The sequence below is a fragment of the Herpailurus yagouaroundi genome, unplaced genomic scaffold (assembly GCF_014898765.1).
Source record: "Herpailurus yagouaroundi ecotype Mexico unplaced genomic scaffold, PumYag 355, whole genome shotgun sequence".
Taxonomy (NCBI): domain Eukaryota; kingdom Metazoa; phylum Chordata; class Mammalia; order Carnivora; family Felidae; genus Herpailurus; species Herpailurus yagouaroundi.
The window spans coordinates 2,717,030-2,743,505 of record NW_024412572.1 but is presented as its reverse complement, the minus strand read 5'-3'; the positions used below and the strand labels follow the sequence as shown (position 1 = coordinate 2,743,505).

At 43.0% G+C, this 26,476-nt stretch overlaps 1 protein-coding gene across 5 annotated transcripts in view; it reads right to left on the bottom strand.

Annotated features, from left to right (window-relative positions):
* Positions 1-26,476, bottom strand: part of ANO2 (anoctamin 2) — a 339,770-nt gene that overhangs the window by 129,045 nt on the left and 184,249 nt on the right. For 3 of the 5 annotated variants that reach the window (XM_040462871.1, XM_040462872.1, XM_040462875.1), the window contains 3 exons: positions 22,742-22,824; positions 16,722-16,733; positions 16,390-16,500 (listed from right to left, as the gene is read on the bottom strand). In XM_040462871.1, coding sequence (XP_040318805.1) covers positions 16,390-16,500; positions 16,722-16,733; positions 22,742-22,824 — 206 coding nt within the window. The remainder of the gene's footprint in view (positions 1-16,389; positions 16,501-16,721; positions 16,734-22,741; positions 22,825-26,476) is intronic. The other 2 variants (XM_040462873.1, XM_040462874.1) reach the window with 1 other exon arrangement.

Below are 26,476 nucleotides of genomic sequence, written 5' to 3'. Positions count from 1 at the left end.
CCCCCAAATAAATTCCTGCAGCTTTAAAGTTTATTCACTTATTTTGAGAGAGACAAGTGAGAGGGAGAGAGGACAAGCAGAGGATGGGCAGAGAGATACAGGGAAAGAGAGAATCCCAAGGAGGCTCTGCACTGTCAGTGTGGAGCCTGAGGTGGATCTCAAACTCATGAACCGTGAGATCATGACCTGAACAGAAATCAAGAGTCAGAGGCTTAACCGATTGAGCCACCCAGGCGCCCCAAATTCCTGCAACTTTAAAACTCATTACTTATCTCTTTAAGATGTTCTGCTTTTGGCTGTATACTTCACTCTGAAATCTCTAAAAAACTCAGGAAGTTCTTTATGCAGCAGTTCCCAAACTTTCTCAGTTCGCGGTACCCTTAATGTCTACGTAATTTTTACACATATGCCCTAGGCTAAAAGAAACCCTTGGCAGTTCCAGAGTACTTGAGTCCAAAGAACCTAGTGAGCGTTTTTGTACTAACAAGTTTAGTAGCCATTTGGGGGAAAATACACACAAATGGAAAGAAGAAATATTTTATTTTATTTCATTCTTAGCCTTAACTGCTTACTAAAAGGATGTGCTCACCTGTTGGACACTATCCAACTTCACCAACCTTGGAATCAGACTGGACATGACCACTATCACTTCCTGGTTCTATGATGGCTTTGTGCAGAACTGGTATCATAAGCACTGAGAGCTTGACCTCACTAAGACAGGATGACATTGAAAGGCTTATCATATGTGTTAACACTGACATGGCCAAGGGGGTAGTTCATGTGGTGTCTGTCTGACAGACATCAAGTATTTCTGGGCTTCCCTCAAAAATGTTTATAAATTCTATACCTCTGTGAGTTCACTGTGGAACTCTGGGGGGGGTGTCTTGGGCACAGTTTGGAAAACACAGTCTTCCTGCTTCAACCATTGTCAACACAATGAAACTATCTGTCCATGACTTTCTCCTAAGTGTGTGTGTGTGTGTGTGTGTGTGTGTGTGTGTGTGTGTGTGTGTGTAAATGAACCCATAACCAAACAAATACAAGTGCATACATGAATCAAAGTGCCCAAGGCAAGGTCTGGAAGTGTACAAACCACACTATATCTGTAGCTACCTCTAGGGAGACAAACAACATTTGGAGGAGGTGCGAATGAGGGAGCCCTTCATTTTATCTCTCATGTGGAACTTTTCTTGACGAGAATGCTTTCACATATAATAACTATAAACAAACAAAAAAAAAAAACCCCACAATTGTAATGTACCCAAACACAAAAACTTTACCTACAATACCACTTCAGATAGGGCTAATTTTGTGCAGAGAGGGGTGAGTCCCAAACTCCAGTGGAGGGACTTAGTCACTAAAGGACTCAAACAGGCTTTGTCATACACTGATAGGCGAACACTTGTCATTTACTTCTTCTTACAACATTTCCCTCTTGAGGAGAATTCACTTTCCATAACAGTGATTCTCAAGGGTGGTAGTCAGGAACAGGACTGTGGGCTTTTCCACACTACTCCCTCCATGCACCTTCCCAGAGTCTAACTGTTCACACTCTACTCACATCATGATGCTATAGAGGGGAAGGCCACTGTCCTTTGTTAGTTTGGAGCTGCGGCCTGGCAATGACCATATTTCCCAGCCTGCCTTTCCTCTAGGTGGAGCCAGGGGACAAGGTCCCACCAATGAGGAAAGGGATGCAGAACCCTGAAATTCCAAATTTGAGTCCTTAACTATTCATAAGAAGACATCTCCATTCTATAGTCAAACAGATGGACTCCCCAGTCCCTTGCTACATCCATTTCTCTGCACCTTTGCTTATCCATTTCCTTTGGCAAGACTGGCCTAGGGAGGAAGGGACCATAGGTGAGAAACAGAAGCCTCTCCTTGAGAGATGGCACAAAGACAGTGAGATCCAGGGGAAGTGGATGGTGAGAAGCAGAAATAGATGAGCCAGAGCTGGAAACAATGAATCAAAGATACAAGAAAATAACAATCAATCAGTAACCATATAAAATAAAATGAATAAAATAAAATAAAGTAAATAAAAGTACGTGAAATTGTCAGGGGGGCGGCCTTCAGTAACAATTCAACTCAGTGAGCTGTGTTTCACCCATGGAGCTACATCGTACACAGTGACCTGTTCCATTGCCCTTTTTATCAAGCATGAGAAATTCCAGGGGAGCAAGGATAAATGACTTGGATTTCAGAGCTGACCAGCCCTTGGTCAGTTGGTCCTTATCAGTTTAAGTAAGGGCTGGTCTGAGAAGCAAGGAGACTGACTCCTCCAGAAGGAGCATGGGATAGAAGCAGCCTCTTTCCTGACAGTCCTCAGTTCATGCAGAAGCACAGGTGAGACTGAAGGCCCAGAACGGTGCCAGCATTTAGAACTCAGCCATAATAGTGAGAGGCTATGAAACACCCAGATAATAAAGAAGATTAGTGACTGTCGGCACCAATGCAAACACGAGGCTTTCAGCAATGGACCCAGGCTCGAGCCTCACCTTAGCTCTTCATGATGTGACTCTTTGGCAAACTGAGTCATCTTCTGTTCCCATTGTATCCCTGTGCCGATGGGGAACCTTCTTAACCCCTAAGAAGAGTCTGAGAGAATTAATTAGAACTCTCATTTTTTTTTTTTTTTTTTTTTTTGACCCTCAAATGGTCATTTAGTGCCTTCAAAGAGGGCCTGAGGGAACTTCACTCTGTTCCACAGAACATTCTCACGGACCACCGAGGGCCTCTGTGGAAAGTCTGGGCCATACCCCCTTGGCCCGGACAGCCCCGACTCTCCCTGGGCCCCTTTTCCCCCCTGAGCTGACAGTCCTGAGCTTCCTGGTGCTGTCGTCCCAGCCTCCTCGTCAAAGGCCCTACAATTATGCATAATTTATTCCACATGTTTTGTCTGTCGCGCCTGCCAGAGGCATCTGTCGTAAATGTTTCAATACTTTAACTTTAGATGAGTTTTCTTTTGAAATAATTGTCCCCAGAGTGGTGCACTGAACAGTAAATTAACACCCATCTATCCCCAGGCCTCCTTTTGGCACATGTTCTAGCTTCGACGCTCCCCATAAAACATTCAGTAAATGTAGCATCGCAGGCAGCGCCTGGCCGCCGTGGGAGCACAGGTGGCGCGCCCGCACCGGGTAAACAGCTGGGTGACAAGTCCTGTGAGGTAAACTCTGGGGACCGGTTAGATAGGAGTTTGCTTTAGAGTCCTCTCAGTGGTTTGTTTTACAGGAGAACACGCTTTTAGGTCTCACATTTGCCACCTCCCCAGCTTGCTACACGCTCCTTGTTCCTTGACATGAAAATGTATTTCCCCTCCTCTCTGAAGCCATCGGTTATCTGATCCCACCTGTGTCGCGCCAGTGACAACCCCCCCACATCCCGCCCCATCATACACACACGTTCTGTCTCTCCTACACACACATACTACCACACACTCTCACACATGCTCACACAAACATTCACAACTCATGAGCAGTCTGAACAACTGATCTTCTGAGTACTCATTATTAGTGGTGGGCGTTATTGTGCTTTTTGCCAAATTTTTATTTCTGCGCCCCAGTAGCTTCTTAACTCCCCAAAGTAAGGGCCTGGCTAGGAAGGAGCTGTGGCTCATCAGCTACAATGAGTAAGGGTGTGCTGACTTACTGACTGAACCCATGTTCCAGTGCTTTGCCACTTGCTCTCAGATCCACTCAGCCATTCCCTTCCTCTGCTTGGGTACTGACCCCTGAAAACAATATTCCCCAGAAGAAGTGAACAACTGACTTTGAGTTGGGTTTGGCCAATGGGGGGCACTGGTGGGAGACTGGAGGGTAGGGGGGGAGATTCAGGGTATTTCTCCTCCACTGTCTCCTCCAAGGCATCTCCAGAAGTAGCTGCACCTCCTGCAGGGTTCCAGCCCCCACTGGGTGGTCGTGGCACCTGGCCTCTGGTAATCCCACCTCCCTCTTTGTGTTTCCAGTCCTAAGAATGGCAGCAATTCCCTGAAGCTGCCAATCTCTGGGCTTCCTGTTTCCTGCTTCCTCTACCTGCCCAGTTCTAACACCTCTATAATTAGGTCCTCCTATTGTTTTCCCTCAACTGGCATGTGCTCTGCTTTCTGAGTGTACTCTAGCTAATACAAAGCTTATTGAAAGAAAAGGAGGCATAGGCTAGAATTAGAAGGGGCTGAGTGAAAGGTCAGAGGGATGACAGGAAAGATCGGGACTGCTCCCCAATCCCACCATCCACAGCATCTTGCCATACTCAGCTTCAAGCCTTATCATCCTGCACAGAGAAAAACCTTGCCCTGGAGGAAAACTTGAGGAAACCTCCAAATTGGTCCAGGACAGACTAGTGCAGAAGAGATTCAAACTGATTTAGGGGGCTGGGATAGAAAGAGAAAGAGAGAGAGCCTATTCTTTTATTAAAAGTATCAGACTCTAGATTCTTCCTCGGAAACACAACATATATATGTTTATGTTCCTGAATTTTTCCTACTGTCTGTTGAACCTCCTGCTGTAAACTGAGCTAATTCTACTCATGGTTGTCTTCAGTGGAAACAGAGCATCATGCCATGAGCATTTACACAAAACTATTAAAGAAAAAGTAGGTTAGCAAGTTTGTCTCATTCCAGTCTTTCCAATGAATACCCTTGTCCTTCTTGCCTTAATATAAGGAAGAAAAAGCAAGCATGACTTTTTAGTAATGTTTGAGGATCTGTTGAGGGAAAACATTCGAAGGACAGAGAAGCACAGTGGTCAAGAGCATTGCTCTGGAGTCAGACTGCCTGGCTCATACTCTGATTCTGCCACATATTAGCTTTGAGCAAGTTGTTCATTTCTTTAATCCTCAGCCTTTTCACATTTATAAATTGGAGATAATAATGGTTTTGAGACCTATATGAAATAAAACATGTAAAGCCTTACACAAAATAAGCACTCCATAAATATTACTCAGAATTTTATTATTATTACTATCCTCACTATGCCTATACCCTTGAAAATCATAAGAATATATGTAAGAAGCCTACAACAGACCCAGTTCAGACCCAAAGACACCTGCAGATTGAAAGGGTGGAGATAGAGAAACATTTATCATGCAAATGGATGTCAAAAGAGAGCTGGAATAGCAACACTTATATTGGATGAACTAGACTTTAAAACTAAGATTGTAACAAGAGCTAAAGAAGGGCATTATATAATCATAAGGGGAAAATCCAACAAGAAGATCTAACAACTGTAAGTATTTATGCACCTAACATGGGGTACCCAAAAATATAAAACAATTAAAAACAAACATAAGAGACTCTTAAAAACTGAGAACAAACTGAGGGTTGATGGGAGGTGGGAGGGAGGGGGGGTGGGTGATGGGTATTGAGGAGGGCACCTTTTGGGATGACCGCTGGGTGTTGTATGGAAACCAATTTGACAATAAATTTCACATTTAAAAAAAACATAAAGGAACTCATTGATAATAACACAATAATAGTAGGGGTCTTTAACACCCCACTTACATCAATGGACAGATCATGTAAACAAAATGAACAAGGATGGGGCTCCTGGGTGGTTCAGCCAGATAAGCGTCCAACTTCAGCTCAGGTCATGATCTCACGGTCCGTGAGTTCGAGCCCCACGTCGGGCTCTGTGCTGACAGCTCAGAGCCTGGAGCCCGTTTCAGATTCTGTGTCTCGCTCTCTCTCTGCCCCTCCCCTGTTCATGCTCTGTCTCTCTCTGTCTCAAAAATAAATTAACGTTAAAAAAAATTTTTTTAAATAAATAAACAAGGATCAATGCTTTGAATGACACTGTGTACCAGATGGATTTCACAGATATATTCAAAACACTCCATCCTAAAACAGCAGAATACACATTCTTTTCAAGTGCACATGGAACATTCTGCAGAATAGATCACATATTAGTTCACAAAACAGGCCTCAACAAATACAAAAATGTTGAAATCATACCATGCCTCTTTTCTGACCACAACACTATGAAAATTGTCAAACACAAGAAAAAATTTGGAAAGACCAAAAATACATGGAGGTTAAACAACATGCTACTAAACAATGAATGGGTCAACCAGAAAATCAAAGAAGAAATTTAAAAATATATGGAAACAAATTAAAATGAAAACAAAATTGTCCAAAACGTTTGAGATGCAGCAAAAGAAGTTCTGAGGCAAGTATATAGCAATACAGGCTTACTTCAAGAAGCAAGAAAACTCTCAAATAAACAGTATAACCTTACATGTAAAGGAGCTAGAAAAAGAAAATAAAGCCTAAAGCCAGCAGAAGAAAAGAAATAAAAATATAAGAGCAGAAATAAATGATATAGAAACTAAAAAAAAACAAAAAACAAAAAAACAATAGAACAGATCAATGAAACCAGGAAGCTGGTTATCTGAAAAAATTAATAAAAGTGATAAATCTCTAGCCAAATTTATCAAAAATAAAAGATAAAGGACCCAAATAAATAAAATCACAAGTAAAACAACAAATGAGAGAGGAGAAACAACAACTAACAGCACAGAAATACAATTATAAGAGAATATTATGAAAAACTGTATGTCAACGAATTGGACAACCTGGAAGAAATGGACAAATTTCTAGTAACATATAAACCAGAAAAACTGAAAGAAAAGAAACAGACAACTTGAACAAACTGATAACCAGCAGAGGAATTTAATCAGTAATCAAAATACTCCCAAAAAACAAAAATCCAGGGCCAGATGGCTTCACAGGTGAATTCTACCACACATTTAAAGTTAAGGGGTGCCTGGGTGGCTCAGTAGGTTGAGTGGCCGACTTCAGCTCAGGTCACGATCTCACAGTTTGTGAGTTCGAGCCCCACATCGGGCTCTGTGCTGACAGCTCAGAGCCTGGAGCGTGCTTCCGATTCTGTCTCCCTCTCTCTCTGCCCCTCCCCCATTCATGCTGTGTCTCTCTCTGTCTCAGAAATAAATAAACATTAAAAAAAATTTTTTTTAATAATAATAAAGTTAATACCTATTCTTCTCAAACTATTCTAAAAAATGAAAAAAGAAGGAAAACTTCCAAATTCATTCTATGCAGCCAGCATTACCCTGATACCAAAACCAGATAAAGACTCCACTAAAAAAGAGAACTACAGGCCAATATCCCCGATAAACATGGATGCAAAAATTCTCCATAAAATACTAGCAAATAGAAACCAACAGTACATTAAAAAAAATCACCCATCACAATCAAGTGAGAATTATTTCTGGGTTGCAAGGGTGAGTCAATATTTGCAAATCTACCAACATGATACACTACATTAATAAAAGAAAGGATAAGAACGATATGATCCTCTCAATAGATGCAGAAAAAACAGCTGGCAAAGCACAATATCCATTCATGATACAAACCCTCAACAAAGTACGTTTAGAGGGAACACCTCAGCATAATAAAGGCCATAAATGAAAAACCCACAGCTATTATCATCCTCAATAGGGAAAAACTGAGAGCTTTTCCTTTATGGTCTGGAACAAGACAGAGATGTCCACTTTTACCACTATTATTTAACATAGTTCTGAAAGTCTTAGCCACAGCAGACAACAAAAAGAAATAAAAGGCATCCATATCAGCAAGGAAGAAGTAAAACTTTCACTATTTGCAGATGACATGATACTACATACAGAAAACCCAAAAGACTCCACCAAAAAAACTGTTGATCTAATAAACAAATTCAGTGGAATCACAGGATACAAAACCAATATATAGAAATCTTCTGCATTTCTGTATACCAATAATGAAATGGTAGAAAAAGAAATTAAGGTATCAACCCTACTTACAACTGCACCAAAAACAGTAAGATACCTATGAATAAACCTAACCAATGAGGCAAAAGACCTGTACTCTGAAAACCATAAAACACTGATGAAAGAAATTGAAGATAACATAAAGAAATGGAAAAACATTCCATGCTCATGGACTAGAAGAACAAATATTGTTAAAATGTCTATAGTATCCAAAGCAATCTACACATTTAATGGAATCTCTATTAAAATACCAATAGCATTTTTCACAGAGCTAGAACAAACAATCCTAAAATTTATATGGAACCACAAAAGACCCCAAATAGCCAAAGGGACCTTGAAAAAGAAAAGCAAAGCTAGAGGCATCACAATTCCAGACGTCAACTTATCTAACAAAGCTGTAGAAATCATGACGGTATGGTATTGGCATAAAAACAGATGTATGGATTAATAGATCATAAAACCCAGAAATGAAACCACAATTATATGGTCAATTAATCTTCAACAAAGCAGGAAAGAATATTCAATGGGAAAAAGACAACCTCTCCAACAAATGATGTTGGCAAAACTGGACAGCAACACGGAAAAGAAGGAAACTGGACCATGTTCTTATATCATACACAAAAATAAATGGAAAACCGATTAAAGACCTAAATGTAAGACCTGAGGGGTGCCTGGGTGGCTCAGTCAGTTAAGCATCCAACTTCGGCTCAGGGCACGATTTCACAGTTTGTGAGTTTGAGTCCCATGTCGGGCTCTGTGCTGACAGCTGAGAGCCCGGAGCCTGCTTCAGATTCAGTGTCTCCCTCTCTCTCTCTCTCTCTGCTCCTCCCCAGCTCTCGCTCTGTCTGTCTGTCTCTCTCTCTCTCTCTCTCAAAAATAAATTTTAAAATTTAAAAATTAAAAAAAATCTAAATGTAAGACCTGATACCATAAAAATCCTAGAGGAGAACACAGGCAGTAACCTCTTTGACATCTGCTGTAGCAACTTCCTTCTAAATATGTCTTCTGAAGCAAGGGAAACAAAAGCAAAAATAAACTATTGGGACTTCATCAAAATAAAAAGCTTCTGCACAATGAGAAAACAATCACTAAAACAAAAAGGCAATCTATGGAATGGGAGAAGATATTTGCAAATGACATATCTGATAAAGGATTAGTATCCAAAATATATAAAGAACTTCTAAAACTCAACACCCCAAAGATGAATAATCCAATTAAAAATTGGGCAAAAGATGGGGCACCTGGGTGGCTCAGTCAGTTGAGCATTCAACTATTGGTTTTGGTTCAGGTCATGATCTTATAATTTGTGAGTTCAAGCCCACATCATACTCCATGCTGACAGTGTGGAGCCTGCTTGAGATTCTCTCTTTCCCCCTCTCTCTATCCCTCCCCCATTTGCTCTATCTCTCTCTCAAAAATAAACTTTAAAAAAATTTTTTTAATGGGCAAAAGACTTGAAAAGACATTTTGCCAAAGAAGACATACAAATGGCCAACAGACACATAAAAAGATGCTCAACATCACTGATCATCAGGGAAATACAAATCAAAATGAGACATCACTTCACACCTGTCAGAATAGCTAAAATAAAAAATGCAAGAACAAGTGTTGTTGAGGATGTGGAGAAAAAGGAACCCTCTTGGGCTTCCCACCCAAGACACTGTTGGTGGGAATGCAAACTGGTGCAGCCACTCTGGAAAACAGTATGGAGGTTCTTCAAAAAGTTAAAAATAGAACTATCCTGGGGCACCTGGATGGCTTAGTTGGTTAAGAATATGACTTTGGCTCAAATCATGATCTCACAGTTTGTGAGTCCAAGCCCCACATAGGGCTCTGTGCTGACAGCTTGGAACCTGGAGCCTGCATCAGAATCTGTGTCTGCCTCTCTCTCTGCCCCTCCCCTGCTCATGTTCTGTCTCTCTTTCTTTCAAAAATAAATAAACATTAAAAAAAAACAGAATTACCCTATGATCCAGCAATTGCACTACTAGGTTATTTACCCAAAGGATACAAAAATGCGGGGGCACCTGGGTGGCTCAGTGGGTTGAGCGTCCAACTTCGGCTCAGGTAGTGATCTCAGGGTCTGTGAGTTCAAGCCCCGTGTTGGGCTCTGTGCCGACAGCTCAGAGCCTGGAGCCTGTTTTGGATTCTGTGTCTCCCTCTCTCTCTGACCCTCCCCCATTCAGGCTCTCTCTCTGTCTCAAAAAAATTAAGGTTAAAAAAAAATTAAAAACAAAGGATACAAAAATTCTAATTCAAAGGGATACATGCACCCTGATGCATATAGCAGCATTATCTACAATAGCCAAATTATGGAAATAGCCCAAGAGTCCATCAACTGATGAATGGATAAAGAAGAGGTGGTATATATACCACACACACACACACACACACACACACACACAGAGGAATATTACTGAGCTATAAAAAAGAATTAAATCTTGCCATTTGCAAAGACACGGATGGAGCTACAGAGTATTATGCTAAGCGAAATAAGTCAGAGAAAGACAAATACCATATGATTTCACTCATATGTGGAATTTAAGAAACAAAACAAATGAGCAAACGGGAAAAAAAGAGAGAGGGAAAGGCAAACCAAGAAACAGACTCTTAACTATAGAAAACAAACTGATGGTTACCAGAGGGGAGGTGGGCAGGGGGAGGGGTTAAGTAGGTGATAGGGATTAAGGAGGACACTTGAGCACCGGGTGTTGTATGGAAGTGTGGAATCACTATATTATACTCCTGAAATTAATATTACACTGTTGTTAACTAACTGGAATTAAAGTAAAACTTTTTAAAAAGGCATATTTAAAAAACAGATGTAAGAATATCCAAATTAACACCACCTAAGACAAATAAGAGACAGTCTATGCCCCAAAGTTATGGGCTAAGGGCCAACATCATCTCTCACATAAACAAAGAAAGTCAACAACTCTCAGAACCACAGAGGCTATAACTCAATCTTCCCATGTGACAGCTGAAGCAGAAAAGACCCAGAGAAAAGCTCAACTACCTGATGAGAGTACCATGACCCAGCCAGCCAGCTTTGGGCCATACCACACTGTCTCTCCTGAATGTGGACATGTATTTACCACCTCATTACAGTATAGAATGTTTCATTTCAAATAAGCATCGTGTTTATGTGATGTAAATTGTTTTCTGGGAAGCCTTACAAAGAGAGAACAAAAAAGCAATGGGCCACAGCTAACATCACACTTAATGGTGAAAGACTAATTTTTTTTTCTCCTAAGATCAAGATCAAGAACAAGACAAGGAAGTCTGTTCTCCTCACTTCTATTCAACATTGTACAAGAGATTGTAGTCAGAGCAATTAGCTAGAAAAAAGGAGATAGAGACAGAAATAAAATGCATCCAGATTGGGAAAGGAAGAAGTAAAACTATCTCTATTCACAGATAATATGATCTTATACATAGAAAATCATAAGGAGTTCACTAAAAACTATTAGAATTAAACAATGAGTTCACCAAAGTTGTGGGATACAAAATCAATACACAAAATCAATTATATTTCTATATGCTAGCAATGAATAATGCAAAACAGAAATTAAGAACAATTCTCAATAGCATCAAAAAGAATAAAATAATTACAAACAAATTTAACAAAATATGTATTAAGACTTCTACACTGAAAATATAAAACATTGTTGAAAGGAACTAAATAAGATCTAAATAAATAGAAAGATACATCACGCTCATAGATTATAAGAATAGTGTGGGGCGCCTGGGTAGCTCATTCAGTTAAATGTCCGACTTTGGCTCAGGTCAAGATCTCATGGTCTATGGGTTCGAGCCCCACATCAGGCTCTGTGCTGACAGCTCAGAGCCTGGAGCCTTTTCAGTTTTTGTGTCTCCCTCTCTCTCCCTCTCCCTACCCTGCTCTCTCGCTCTTTCTCTCTCTCTCTCTCAAAAATAAATAAACACTAAAAATTAAAAAAAAAGACTTAATAGTTTTATGATGGCAATATTCCTAAATTAACCTATAGATTCAACTCAGTTCCTATCACAAATCCTAGCATGTGTTTTTTACAGAAATTGATAAGCTGGTTATGAAATCCATATGGAAATGCAAGGCACCCAGAATCATCAAAACAATTTTGAAAAAGAAGCACAAAGTCAAAGTCACATTCCCAATTTCAAAACTTATTACACAAGTGTAGTAATCAAGACAATGTGGCACTGGCATAAAGATAGACACACAGGTTAACAGAATACAATTGAGTGTCCAGAAACAAATTCTTACATTTATATTGAATAGATTTTTGATGAGGATGTCAATATAATTCAGTAGAGATAACAGTCTTTCAACAAATAGTGCTAGACAATTGAATATCCACATGCAAAAACAAACAAAAAACAAGAATTTGGACACCTTAGTTAGTTAACTAATACATAAAAATTAACTCAAAATGGATCATACACCTAAAAATGTAAGAACCAACACAAAAATCCCTTAGAAGAAAACCTAGGAGTATATGTCTATGACCTTGAACTAGGCAATGATTTCTTGGATATGATACAAAAGCACCAGTGACAAAAGGAAATACATATAATTTGAATTACAACAAAACTTTTTGTGCTTTGAATTGTATCATCAATAAAATTAAAAAACAATATCCATTCAACAGGAGAAAATATTTGTAAATCATATTATATATTGGATTGGTATTCAGATTATTAAATAACTCTTACAACATGATCATAAGAAAACAATTTAAAAAATGGGCAAAGAGGGCACTTGGGTGGCACAGTCAGTTAAATGTCCAACTCTTGATTTCAGCTCAGGTCAGGATCTCACAGTACATGAGATCAAGCCCCGCTTTGGGTTCTGCACTGACAGCGTGGAGCCTGCTTGTGATTCTCTCTCCCTCTCTCTCTGTCCCTCCCTCCACTCTCTCTTTCTCAAAATAAATAAATAAATAAATAATAAATAAATAAGTAAATAAATAAATAAATAAACAAACTTTAAAAAATAAAAATAAAATAAAAAGTAAAAAATGGGCAAAGAATTTGAATAGGCATTTCTCCAAAGAAGGCATACAAACAGCCAATAAGTACATGAAAAGATGTTCAACATTATTAGTCATTAGAGATATGCTAATTAAAACCACAGTGAAATGCCACTTCACACAACTAGGATAGATAAAATAAAAAAGATAACAGGAAGTGTTGCTGAGATGTGGAGAAACCATACATTGTATGGTTAGACTGTAAAATGGTACAGTTACTTTGGGAAATAGTATGGCAGGTCTTCAAATTGTTAAATATGGAGCTACTGTGTGACCCAATTATTCCACTCTTACCTACAAATCCAAGAGGAATGAAAACATGCATCCACACAAAAACTTGTACACAAATATTCATAGCACCATTATTGATAACAGCCCAAAGGTGGAAGCCATCCAAGTGGCTTTATCATACCAATTGATAAAGGAGGTATATCTAAACTATGGTAATATTACTTGGCAATAAAAAAGTATGAAATACTGATGTAGCTAAAACATGGATGAATTATGAAAACATTTTTCCAAGTAAAAGCAGCTAAATACTACATTTTTCATGATACCATTGACATGAAAACCCAAAATAGGCAAATCTTTTTTTATTGTATTATTTATTTATTTTGAAAGAGAGAAACAGAGAAGGGAGAGAGAGAGTGTGTGCATGCGGGAGGGTCAGAGAGAGAGGAGAAGAGAGAGAATCCCAAACAGGCTCTGCGCTGTCAGCATGGAGCCTGATGCAGAACTTGAACTCATGAATCGTGAGATCATGACCTGAGCTGAAACCAAGAGTCAGATGCTTCACTGAGCCACCCAGGGGCGCCAGAATAGGCAAATCTATAGAAAAAGAAAGTAGATTAGTTGTTTTTCCAGAGTTTAGTAACTACTAGGTATAGGGTTTCTTTTTGGGGTGATAAAAATATTTGAGGGGTGCCTGGGTGGCTCAGTTGGTTAAGCATCTTACTCTTGATTTCGGCTCAGGTCATAATCTCACGGTTTGTAAGTCCCAACTCCGCATCAGGTTCAGCACTGACAGTGTGGAGCCTACTTTGGATTCTCTCTCTCCCTCTCTCTGCCCCTTCCCTGTGTGCTCGCTTGCTCTCTCTCTCTCTCATCAAGTAAATAAATAAACCTTAAAAAAATATTTTAAACTTAGATGGTAGAAATGCTGCACAAATCTGTGAATATACTAAAACCTATTGAATCATACACTTTATGTGGGTGAATTTTATGGTCTGAGGACTAAATCTCAATAAAGAAGTCTTTAAAAATGGGGTTGATATCTTCAAAATTAAAAAAAAAAAAGCAATAGGCCTTGGGGATTGGGTGAAGCTAAGTTTGACTACCAGCTTCCCCACACACATTATATGGTCTTGGGCAAATTCCCATACTGCTCTGGGTCTCAATAAATGGTAGCTTATCATCCAACTGGAAGGAAAGTAAAGAGAGGTGAGGATATGCAGACTTGGGGTCACAGTCAAGGCAGAGCCAAGAGGATCCTCTGGGATGAAAGAGGCATATCCAAGACCACCAGCTAAATTTTGGTTCTTTGTCCCTGTCTATTCCCCAGCAGAAGGGACCTTTCCTAAATATCCCACACATGAGAGGGTCTCCAGAGCCATGTTATACAGTGGGTATTGACCTCAACTCTTCCAGTAGGCAAGAGCAGCATCCCTCCCATCAGACAGCAACACGTGCTCCTCCCTTCATCTCCCATCTTTGGCTAGACTTACAGCAGGAACAGAAGATTTACAGTATTAACAGAATGGAGGGAACAGAAGAAGGATGTTGACAATCACATTCCAAGCCATTTTCATCTCTCACTGCTCAATCAGGAAGGTCATTTTCTCCCCAGTGCCCAAAAGACATTAGATGCTTTGAGCTTTGCATTCTCAACAGTGTAATGGAAATAGATGTTGAATGCTAAAACATAAACATATGTATCATTCATAATGCATTCAGATGTTTTTCAATTATTCATGGTTCCTGAAAGTTATGTGACCTATCATGCATATATATCCAAGCAAAGTTTATATTAGAACCACAGTCTCAATGTATGCAATTCCAGCTCCTTGGCATTCCCGTCCATGGAATTAAAATTAAATGAGTCAGTGGTCAATAAAAGTTACATGTGATTTCCATAAAATTATCCATTGTATATTGCTCTAGGGTGGAGAAAGAAGGTTGCATGGAGTTGCTAAAGCTGAGAACACAGAATTCTTGCTTTCTGATGAGGGTGGTGGTGATGATTAGTCTGTCCTAAGAATGAATTCATTATTTCCCTGAATAATTGGTGGTCTTGGACTTACTTTTTGTCTAGGAAAAAAAAAATAATAACTCAGAGAGCCATGCTCTTTCTCTTCTAAGTCCTGTTTTCTTTAAGAAAGAAAGAAAGAAAAGAGATAAAGAAAGAAAGAAAGAAAGAAAGAAAGAAAGAAAGAAAGAAGAAAAAAGCCAGTGTTCTGGCCTCAAAAACACCACATTCTTCTGTTTTGGTGCTTGAATAAATTTGCATGTTAACATGAATGGTTCCAACTTTAAGAATGTAAAATTAAATGAAATTTGAATTCAAAGCCAAGATGGAGAAAAGACACATGCAAAAACAACAGATTTCCAATCTTGTTGATTTTTTTCAGGAACCAGATTAGGAAAGACATAAACACACACACACACACACACACACACACACACACACACACACACACAGATTCAAAGAAGGGTGGCACTCAGAGAAGACAGGCACTGCCAAAGAGGAGCCCCCCACACTGTACCCCCAGCTCACACACACTATGCGTATTTACAGATCACAGCACAGATTCTGAAGCTCTGTTTTAATGTCTGAATGCCACCGTAAAACTCAGAAATAGGACTCGGAAGACATGTTCACCATCACATTCGTACTTGTGAAAGCCCACCCAGATAAAATGAAATGTAAGGAACTTTATATGAGTAGCTCAAGTGAACACAGGCATGAATTTGCCTCGGCTGGCCCTAAGAGCCATGTCTTGCTTGGACTTCTTCACTGCACTCGAAGGGCAGTATTGCATGTAGTGGTTAGATGCACAGACCGTCAGAGATGTACAGAATCCCAGATCTACTCACCATTTACTGGCTGGGTGACTTCTGGCAACTGACTTAAGCTATGAACATAACTTTTGTCATTAGTTTTCATTTGCCTAATAAGAGTGCCAGCATCATAAATTTACCATGAAAATAAGATAATATAATGCACTTAGAATGGTATCTAACCTAGAGCAAGCATTCGACAAGGGTTAACTGCCATTGTGCTAGTTAGTATGGTGGTAGTTATCATTATTAGGTATTTAGGTGATTCAGTCCTGCCCTGAAACTGTTTCTTTCTTCTCCAACCTACTCTCCCATTTTGGCCAGACACCACCATCCAGAAAGAGAGACAAATCAAGTCATGGCAAAAGCCTGCTCTGAGGGCAGGTCAACGGAATGTGTCATGAATCATCCCCTCCTGTCCCACTCCTGTCAACCTCTTCTCACAGCCCAGTCTCTGATGAAGGCATTCCAAATGAAATGACAAAGCACCTTCAGAAACAAAGAAGATGGCGAGCAACAAGCACCAGCAACTTACCTCATCTTCATCCTCAGCCATATTGGTGCCCAGTTTCTGGACCACCGACTTGCCACTTGCCTTTAACATTTTCTCTCGAACTTTGGTTTCATACTCAGGCCGGGAGTGTTCCTAAAACCCAAGAGTCAAAGAGTAGTAGGTAAGCAGGCAGAAGAGCCCCTGGCCTGTGGGTGATAATCAGACACTACGAGTACGGTATAAAGTCAGGACTTAGGATCGAATGCTATTTGGATATGAACACCACACACGATCACAAGGAGTCTAGACCAGGAACACAATGTGGGGGAGAGGGAAGGAACACACAATAGTTGTTACCACACTGAAAACCAAACCTGGGCACGTTCCTGGGGATGGCGCCAGTGTTGAGAAAGGAGAGAGGAAACATTAACTGGACAGCTGATACAAACAGAAGCATCTGGTTGTCCTACTAACTATCCTCATACCTCAAACTTTAAGTTTCAATGAGCCAAATCCCAGCCAGAGAAACAGATGTGCCCCACAGCTGGGAGTTAGGGCAACAGCAAAACTTCCTGCTCCATTATTCTGCAAGCTAAAATGGCGACCAATAAACATCAAAGCTAAAGATGGCCACAGGGAATCTTAAAACTCACTTGCCTGAACCTGTTTCCTGTACAACCTAGGTGAGTAACTCATTGGCAAGTACACCAATGCTCAAGAGATATCACTGAGCCATTCAGCAATATAAACCTGAATAGTGAGTCACCAGGCAGGGGAAAGAGACTAACTAATCAAGAGGACTACGGTCAAACCAATGCAGATGCTGAAGCAGGAAGATGCAGGACTTACTTCAAAGAGAATTTAACAGTGTACACCTGGCCTCATTGGCAGGTCTTCCCTGCAGCGTCCAAGGATAAATATCTACAGGTGTGAGGACTTCATGTTCCCGCATCATTTATCGATAACTTGTAGGCAAGGGTTCAGGCACTGGCTCACAGTTGACCCAGAGTACACACATTTCTTTACCACTGCTCAGACGTCAGAGATTCCAAAAGCCAAACAAGCTAGGCTCCTGACCAGTCTTTGGCTTTCCCAGGACATTCATAACATTGGAGAGGAGAAACCATGCATGTGACTTATAAGCATAACCACTGCAACAGGGGGTGATGCTATTGAAGGGTTTTAAGGCACCCTGTCATTACCAATCTCCAAGGATGCATCAGCCCCGTCCCTTCCAGGACTTCTCTGTGGCAGCATGCCTGGGGGAATCTCCTTCCTCTTGAATAGCCTAGAGTTGCATAGTTTGTACCACAGATAGTTCTCAATTATGTATATTTCTTTTATTTTTTCCTAGCTGTTTTGTGTGTGAGAGTCTCCTAATATGAGGATCTGCTACCAAAACTGTCTTATTTTGTATTTTTCACAGTAATTAGCACCATGCAAAGCACCCGGAATCTCTAAATGCTTGTGAAGCTCACTGATTTTGTCTCTCACCTTCATCCATTCTCTACCACATCATTTCCTAATGTGTGTGCCAAAAGAGTTTTAGCTAAAAAGGGATTTCAGGGTCTAAGAGATTGGAAAAGCCCATACAAGGTATCACCTGAGAGTCACAATGAGCATATTAGAAGCTCTGAAAAGTTTTACTGTGAAGACACTTGCTTAATTTTTTTAAAGCCACCATTTCTTACAAAAAATCCCTTTGCTCCAATTGACATCCTATAGGAATACTTTGAGAAATGGGGTTTGAAATTGTCCTCCATGGCCTCTGAAATCTGGCCACTTTTTATCTATATTATTTCCATGGAAGATTTTTTATTTTTTTAATGTTTATTTCTGAGAGAGAGAGAGAGAGAGCAAGCATGGGAGGTAGAGGGGCAGAGAGAGAAGGAGACATAGAATCTGAAGCAGGCTCCAGGCTCTGAGCTGTCAGCACAGAGCCTGATGTGGGGCTTGAACTCATGGAGTACAAGATCATGATCTGAGCTGAAGTCAGATGCTTAACCAACTGAGCCACCCTCCATGGAAATCTGCCCTCCATGGAAGATTTTAATTAAAAAATCATAGCAATATCCTTTTGGTGAGTACCATAATGTGGATTCTAACCCCCCTCAAGCTAGAGTTGTTTCTACCGTTCATACCCTGAAAAGGGGCCGAGGAACTTTCCCTATTTGACTAGGAGGCTGCTCTCAACCTGCCTCTGACTTTCCAAAGACGTGCCACGCCATCAGGCATGTCTCCGCATTCCTCTAGTGGTGGCTATGGCTCACCTCACCCCACACTGGGCCCCCATTCAGAACCCCTCCTCTGTTTGGAACAAGCCGAGCATTCTTGGTGCATGAACAGGAGTCCAAGACTCTCAAAGCAGAGTTAGGCTGCTCTGCATTCTAGCTGAGGCAGGTCAGACAAGGATCTCTCTGTTGGTAGCCAAGAAGGTCAGGTAAGGTTACAGAATTCTTCACAGGCAGAGGGCTGGACAACTGAGCTCATGGCCAGAGCAGAATCTAGTCCCTGTGAGGGTTGCTCCAATGCACCCAGCCATGGATAGGTCCTTCTTATTTCTGATGTTCCCCATACACGGCCTCTCTGGATTGGTGGTCTGATGCAAAATCATCACAAACATATAACTCCTCCCACCAAGACTCCGGGAAATATTTCCCAAGGCTACTTCCACCTGGTTGGTCTCCTCAGGAACTGGCTGAAGGATGGCACCAGGCCAACTCAGGACCAGCCTTCTCTGAGATGATCTAAAGAGGTAAATCCAGAGATATGTAAAACAAATGCCTTCATCAAGAGTTCCCAAGCTCCTACTGTGCTCTGAGCCTTTTTCCAAGCTCTGAGGTCACAATGGGTCCCTCCTCTCAAGGAGCTTATCTTCAAGTGGAGGAAGGTGACAGTAAGCAAACACACACATAAGAAACCAGCAGATAGGGATAAGAACAACGGAAGAAATAAAATAGGATGGCTGCTTTAGAATGGGGATTCTGAGAAGGCCAGTCAGAGGAGGGTAATGTTTTGGTATGGAAAAGTCAAGAAAGGATAGGCCATGTGGAGACTGCAGCATTCTAGGCAGAGGTGACAGCCAGTGCAAAGACTAGAACGAGCGTGGGAAAGAATGAAGGTCTACATGGCTGGAAGGTCTGAGCAAGGAGGAGAATGACATGTGCTGAGGTCAGAAAAGGCAGGTAGAGGATTTTGCTTCCTATGTGATAGGAAACCAGCTGGGTCATCTAAAGCTTGATATGACAGATGAGGGATGGGAGAGAGATTGAGGGGAGGATATCTGTGTTCAGACAAGGCCACACTCTCTAAGAGGAACACCTGGGGTCTGGCAGAAGCTAATGAGGCAAATGAGACCCACTGAGCTGAAGATCATCCCACCTCACAGGGAAAGACTCTTGAGATCTTGCAGGCCTCCCTTCAACAAGAACAGAATCCAAAGTAAATCCCTTGAGGTGCCCTTGCTGGTTCCACAGGGAAGCCCCTCAGGCAGGGGACACACTGACCCAAGAAGTTGGCTCTTGAGTTTGGTTTTTCACGTCCTTCCCTGCCCTGAAAGAAAGCAGTCTCTAGCCTCCTTCCACTTCTCCCTGGTTTACAACCTAGACTTGAGGCATCCCACTTGTTTAACACTTCCTGGGGTGGCCCACGTGGTGGGTTCCCCCCAGGTGGGAAGGACAGAGGGGAAATGAGCCTTTGTCCCGGTGAATTAACCACTCTCGTCTCCCCTGAGGAGGTAAGTGTTTCCTAGTGAAGACCACGGGGAAGCATAACGTCTTAGGACTACAGACAGTTGACCATGGGAATATTCCTGATAACTGGTAACTAGAGATACCATCTGGTTAAAATAGAAATAACTTCTAATCATGACCTCCAAGGGCCCCTGCCTCCCTCTCCCCAATGCCCAAGTCATACCCGCCATCCTCTTGCTCCTCGCCTGAATGCAGGTTAAACCTGCCCACGACACTTCAGATAAGGAATCTTGTAAAGTCATAAACACCTTCCTATCCTGCCCTCCATGACTTCCCATGACCTACAGGAGATGCACAGCAGCCATCAGTAACCGCCCCGACCTGAGTGCATGCCTATATTTGTTGCTTTGTCCACCACTACATCCCCAAACCTGTTCCCACAGCCAACTGCACCTTCCCATCATCTCACTGTTTCTTATCTATACCCCTAGCTTCCCGGATCAAGACTTCTGTCTGCTGTTTCCTCCTGTGGGTACCCTTTCTTCCCTTTGAAATTTTCTTCAATGGAATTTGGCCCAGTCTTCAAAACTCTGATAAAAACAAAACAAATTTTTAAAAAGGCATTTCTTCTTCTGGCTACATTTGCCAGAAGGAATTTCTATCACATATTTACATTGTGTTCTAAATATTAGAGACCAGACAGCACCCTAGTTGAATAGAACCCTTTGGAGATGCTCAGAGACCACCCGACATAATTCCATATTGCATATCAAAACTTGGTACATAGTTGGTGCTTACTGGGTATGTTCAGATTGAACTGAACTTAAAGTGTGTTTGATATCCTAGTTTGAAATATAAACACATTAAAGGAAAAGACAAGGTTGTCCTCCCTTCCTCTCAGCCATGCCTGGCCCTGGGCTTGCATACTCAGGGCACACCAACCATGCTGTAGAACCAACCTGCCTTGCAGTAACCTCACCCATCAGGAGTGACCAGAGCCCATGAGGACCACCTCATTGTGGTAAACCCAGTCTTGGCCAGACCACTCTCACCCTGCACATGAGTTCCTGAAATCATGTACCTCCCATGAAGTTACCACTGCTCGCTGGGTTCATCAGAAAACAGGAAACCTGGCTACTAAAAGAAAATGGGTCATATGGCCACCCCTGGCAGGGGCCTGTGACTGAGATTTTGAGGGAACTGAGTCACAACCAATGCCTTTCTCTGTGTGAATGTGTTTATACCTCCTAACAGAGACTTGCTGGCATCCTCAGCTCTACTTAGCCCACACACTTAGCTGGTCTCTGGCCCCAGGCAGGCGTGGATGCCAGGATGTTCCTTCTTCTCTTCTTTGGAGACATGCTAGGCCCTTCATTAGGAGAGTGGGAGCCACCACTATCCCCACACCTGGCCATAATTCCCCGGTCTCTCTCTCTGCTGAAGCAACTGGAACCAACAGGATAAGGATCTCCCAATCAGGTCACACCCACAGTCCCACTTCTACAGCTCTTTTATTGGAAGCACTCATTTGGGCATTCTCCCCCAAGAAAGGCAACTGCCTTCATTATTCTCTGTTGCTTATCTTCCTTATTTGTATCCTCTCTGAAGGTAGAATCCACATGCACATTCCCTGATTTGCCATGGAACCCATGATGCCATCAGTCCCCGGGCATATGTTCAACGCACAGGACTGGAATACAGTGAGCCCATGTACTCAGTGCATGGTAATGGAATGCCCACCTGCCCAATTATAGCATCAAGGAGAAGAAATGATGTCATGCTACAGACATAGGGACTCACAAAGATCCCGAGTGTAAGGCGAGGCACATCAATTACTATGGGAGAATACAGAAAAGGCCTGCTCTCTATGTAGCCGCCATAATGCTTATGGCCAGCCTTTGCATGTGGGTACTCAGGCAAATGCAAGTGCCCCTTGATCTTTCTAGACACCGTTCCCAGTACCTCATCAACAATGTCCACGATATCAGGAGTGCCTACCCAATATTCACATTTACTGTTCAGTCACTGGTAGTGTGTGGAAACAGATAAGAACTGTGAGCAATCATGCACACACTACTCATTGCCAGTTTGCCAACATCAGGACTGTGGACCTGGTTCTCATAAGAGCCCAGGGGGACGGCTGATTTGTTTTCAGTCTTTTCAGTATCATCTGTCCATAAAACTAGACTCCAGAAGAGCCTACCCTTTGCCCTTAGCTCATCCTCCAGTTTCACACATGCTGTACTGGCTTATAATAGTTCAGTGGTTCTTCTTCCATAGGCATCAAAGGCAATCAGCATCTGGCACCCACACCTCTCCCTTGACCCTCAGTAGGCTTACATATGCATGCTCTGGGCTACATGAGAGTGAATCCTACCCTTTGGCTTCATGCACACTAGCAGCCATGACATGAGAGACAGAAATTAAATCTCAAAAGTTAAGTTAAATCCCAAAGCTACCATAAGGCTTTTCTCTTATACCACCTCTTTTTCCACCTGACTACCTATCAGGTCCAATGTTTTATAGCTCAAGAGAAGAGTGGAGATTTGAACTCTTGGCCTCAGTGCCTATCAACCACAGCTAAGACCATGGAGCCAATGGATTGATGTGGCAGCAAATGTTAAGTGGTCATCTCATTCAAGAAGATCTATTTCCAGGGTGAAACCAAGAAAGGACCCAGAGAAGTATGCAAGGAAACTCACTTCTTCCTCTTCTATCCCAGTCAGGTCCCAGAAGTAGCCCAGTCGCATCTGCAATCTCTTCCAGTTTTCAAGAAACATGGTAGCTTAAAAAGAGAGAAAAAGTTCTATTAATTTTAAAGGGAAAATTTTGAGTACACTTTAGATTCCCCAATGGAGGTGAAGGATAAACATACTGATTTCAAATTTAGGGACTCTCTTTAAAGCACTTATTCCCTTCCTTCTACTTCTAGCTGGAACTGATCAAAACATTCCACATCCCTGACTGTTCACTCCATATATTTAAAGGGAGATACACATGCACACATGCTTGTGTGCGCCTTTCCCACTTCTAGATTATGAGGAGAGGGTAAACACAGACCTCAAGACATGAAGGAGGGAGGGAAGGATGAAGAAAATAAGACTGGAAGGGTCTGTAGTCTTTCTTGACAAGCCTCATCTTGCCTCCACACACATTCTTTCTTCCTGCACCTTCCTCAGCTGGCTCTCACTCTCCATCTTTCCTTCCGTCCCCAGCACCCCTTCCCTTCTCTGGGCCCCACTCATCCCAACCTGAGGTCATGTAACAGTCTCCTAACTGACCCCAGTCTCAGCCTTCTGAGCCACCCTGCATGTGGCTCATGGAGCAATCTCCCCTAAGTGACGTTCACCCATTCCTCCATTTGTTTGGCAAGTAGCTGCTGTGCACCTCCCACACCTGCATGCTGGTTGGTCTGCCTGCTCCAGCCGCAGCCCCTTAAAGGGATAGCCCAACACGCCCCAGGGAGAACCAACACCCATGGGCTTGTGATACCAGGACTGAACACCTAACACCTGCTGATGGAGCAAGCCGGTTCTCTCTTTTGATAACTGAAACTAAGAGACACGAAGAGTAGCAGACATAGGACGAGCCATGCAGCACCTGAACGGAGGAAGGGCCATGGTTTCCGGTAGCTCCTCCAGCTCCAGTTCCCCAGACACCTGGCTGTCTGTCATTACCTGCATCCATGAGCTTGCTTCTTGCTTTCTTACAACAAATCTCTTGTTATCTGAGCAAGCTTGAACCAATTTCCAATCTTGCAAAAAGAACCAGGCCTGACTAAGGTCATCTGTAACATATACAACACTGTTCTAGACATCATGAGGGAGATCAAGGGAAACCAACGTGGATTTGCTCTCAAACTGTTTATAGTCTATGGGGAGAGACTGTCAATAACTAAAATACAAGGCATGGAGTGAGCAGGGCCTAAAGAACAGCACAGATAAGAGCTGTGGACATGCAGCAGAGGGAGCCCTAGCTGCCAGAGAAACCACCTGAGTGGAGTCGAAAACAATGGCATTTGGGCTGTGAAGAAGGGGTGGGAAGAGGGCAGATGCCCACTCTCCCCCATCTAAACTTTCAATGGCTCCTTATTGCCTAGTTCTTCTCTCTGGATGGGGGGATCCTGTATATGCGGCCCAACCCATCTGTCTGAATCCATTCCCTCGGTTTGTCAACACACAACCTCACACTTGCACTGCTGCTAAGGTCACCTCCTTGTTGCCCTCCTCGTCCCCAACTCATGCACACTGTGCCGCTCTCCTATGGTGCCCTCCACTGTCTACCCTCATCCTCTGCTGAACCACTCAAGCCCCACCTCGTCCATAGGATCAGGCTTGGGACACCCTCTCCTCCACACTCCTAATTGTCCTTTAGGTCTGGTGCCCTGGACAAAAAGGAAAGTGACACTCCCTGAGGCCACCCCCTCACCTGGACACCAAGCATGGGAAGAGCCTGGGCGCCTGCTGCTGCACCATGCAGAGCAGTGCAGTAACAGGACCATAAATTTCCTCAGCTCTTAGCTGCCTGTCTACCAAGGGCACAGCACAGAACTAAGCAGAACACCTACAGACCAGCTGAATGTGCAGTTGCTAAAGGCTATGGTTGTTTTACTTGGCACCTACATTACAGTGCATGGGTTCATGCAGTTTCTCCTGTGGATTTGAGGCTTCTTCATGTCAGTGCATCATGACCTCCCAACCCTGGCATTGGCCTGGGGATGCCCTGAGAACAAGGTGGAGAGGAGGGCGTCCCTCCTTTTCCTACGCTCTTCTCAGCGCCTGAGGAGGGCTCTGCATACAGTGGGACTCAGAGTGCTTCCTGACTGCCATCTCTATGAAGCAGACAAGTCTGACCATGTGAACAGAGGAGAGGGGCAAAGAAATCACCGCAGAGGAGCCATGAGGACAAGGGAGGACTGTTATAACGACGAAGAGCGGCTCACAGCTCCTGGTGTGTATTACACGCCAGGGACTATGTTAAGTGCTCCACACATATCTCATTCACTTCTCACGGGAACACTACAGGGTAAGTATCCCTTCACCCACCTCACAGATGAGCATAATGAGGCCCAAAGGTTAAGAGCCTTGCTCCAGGTATACAGCACCTTAGTTAAGAGTGCCGACTTTGGTGGGGCACCTGGATGGCTCAGTTGGTTGAGCATCAGTGAGTTCAAGCCCCCCATCGGACTCCCTGCTGTCACTCACCAACCCCACCCCCCTCCCCCCGCCAAGCCTGCTTTGGATCCTCTGTCTCTTCCTCTCTCTGTCCCTCCCCTGGCTGTGCTCACTTTCTCAAAAATAAATAAAACTTAAGAAAAAAACAAAACACAAAACAAAACAGAGTGCTGACTTTTGTGACCAGGAGCCAGATCCACACTGTCTGGCCATGGACCCTCAGATGGTAAGGGGCAGAACTGAGACACACACATCTAGGACTGCCTGGCTCCTAAGACAGGGTCCTTAACTTCTATTCAGAACAGAGTCCAGAAACCCTGTCCCGTTACTTCCCTTTTCAATAGAGCTTCACTCACTTTCCAAAGTTCCCTGGAGTCTGAAGCCGGACGACAGAGGAACCAGGAGCTGGGCCTGAAGACTCCCACAGACCCAGACCCTGCCAGACTAGCACCTTCCACACAGCCCTGGCTCAGCAGCCCCCACTCCTGCTCCACTGACAGAGAATCTCTCTGCAAAGTGCCACTTCTCCCCAGCCTTCCTCCTGGCAGGTTGGGCCCCAGCCCAGGCCCACCCAGCACAGCATCACTGATCATAATAATCATGGTAATGAGAGGCAGTACTATTATTTTTAATTGTAATTTGCAGGCAATTGTGCCCAGCGGCTCTTGGCTGCCGCAACCAAATACACAATCACATAAAACACAGCAAGGCTGTTAAAAAAACACAACCGAACCCCACGCTATGCCAGGAAGCTCTGACGCATCCCACCCTTCCTGCTTTCCCCACACGGCCACAGGAGGGGGAGGGAGAGGAGCGGGGGTGGGGGCAGTAAGTTATGGCAGATCCCGGGGGGTGGGGGGTTGAGAGGCATCTGTTAATTACAGCTATTGAGGAAAGAGGAGAGGTAGTTGTTGGGGCTTGAGAGTGGGAAAGTACAATTGAAAACCAAGTCTGTCTATGACAAGGGATTACGGATCCTAGGAAAAGTCTGTAAGGGATCATGGGTCTGACGTTATTAAGCTTTAGCTATTCAGTCATGGGCATCTCTTAAGACAAATTGGTGGGAATTATGGGGCGCCTGGGTGGTGCAGTCGGTTAAGCGTCCGACTTCAGCCAGGTCACGATCTCGCGGTCCGGGAGTTCGAGCCCCGCGTCAGGCTCTGGGCTGATGGCTCAGAGCCTGGAGCCTGCTTCCGATTCTGTGACTCCCTCTCTCTCTGCCCCTCCCCCGTTCATGCTCTGTCTCTCTCTGTCCCAAAAATA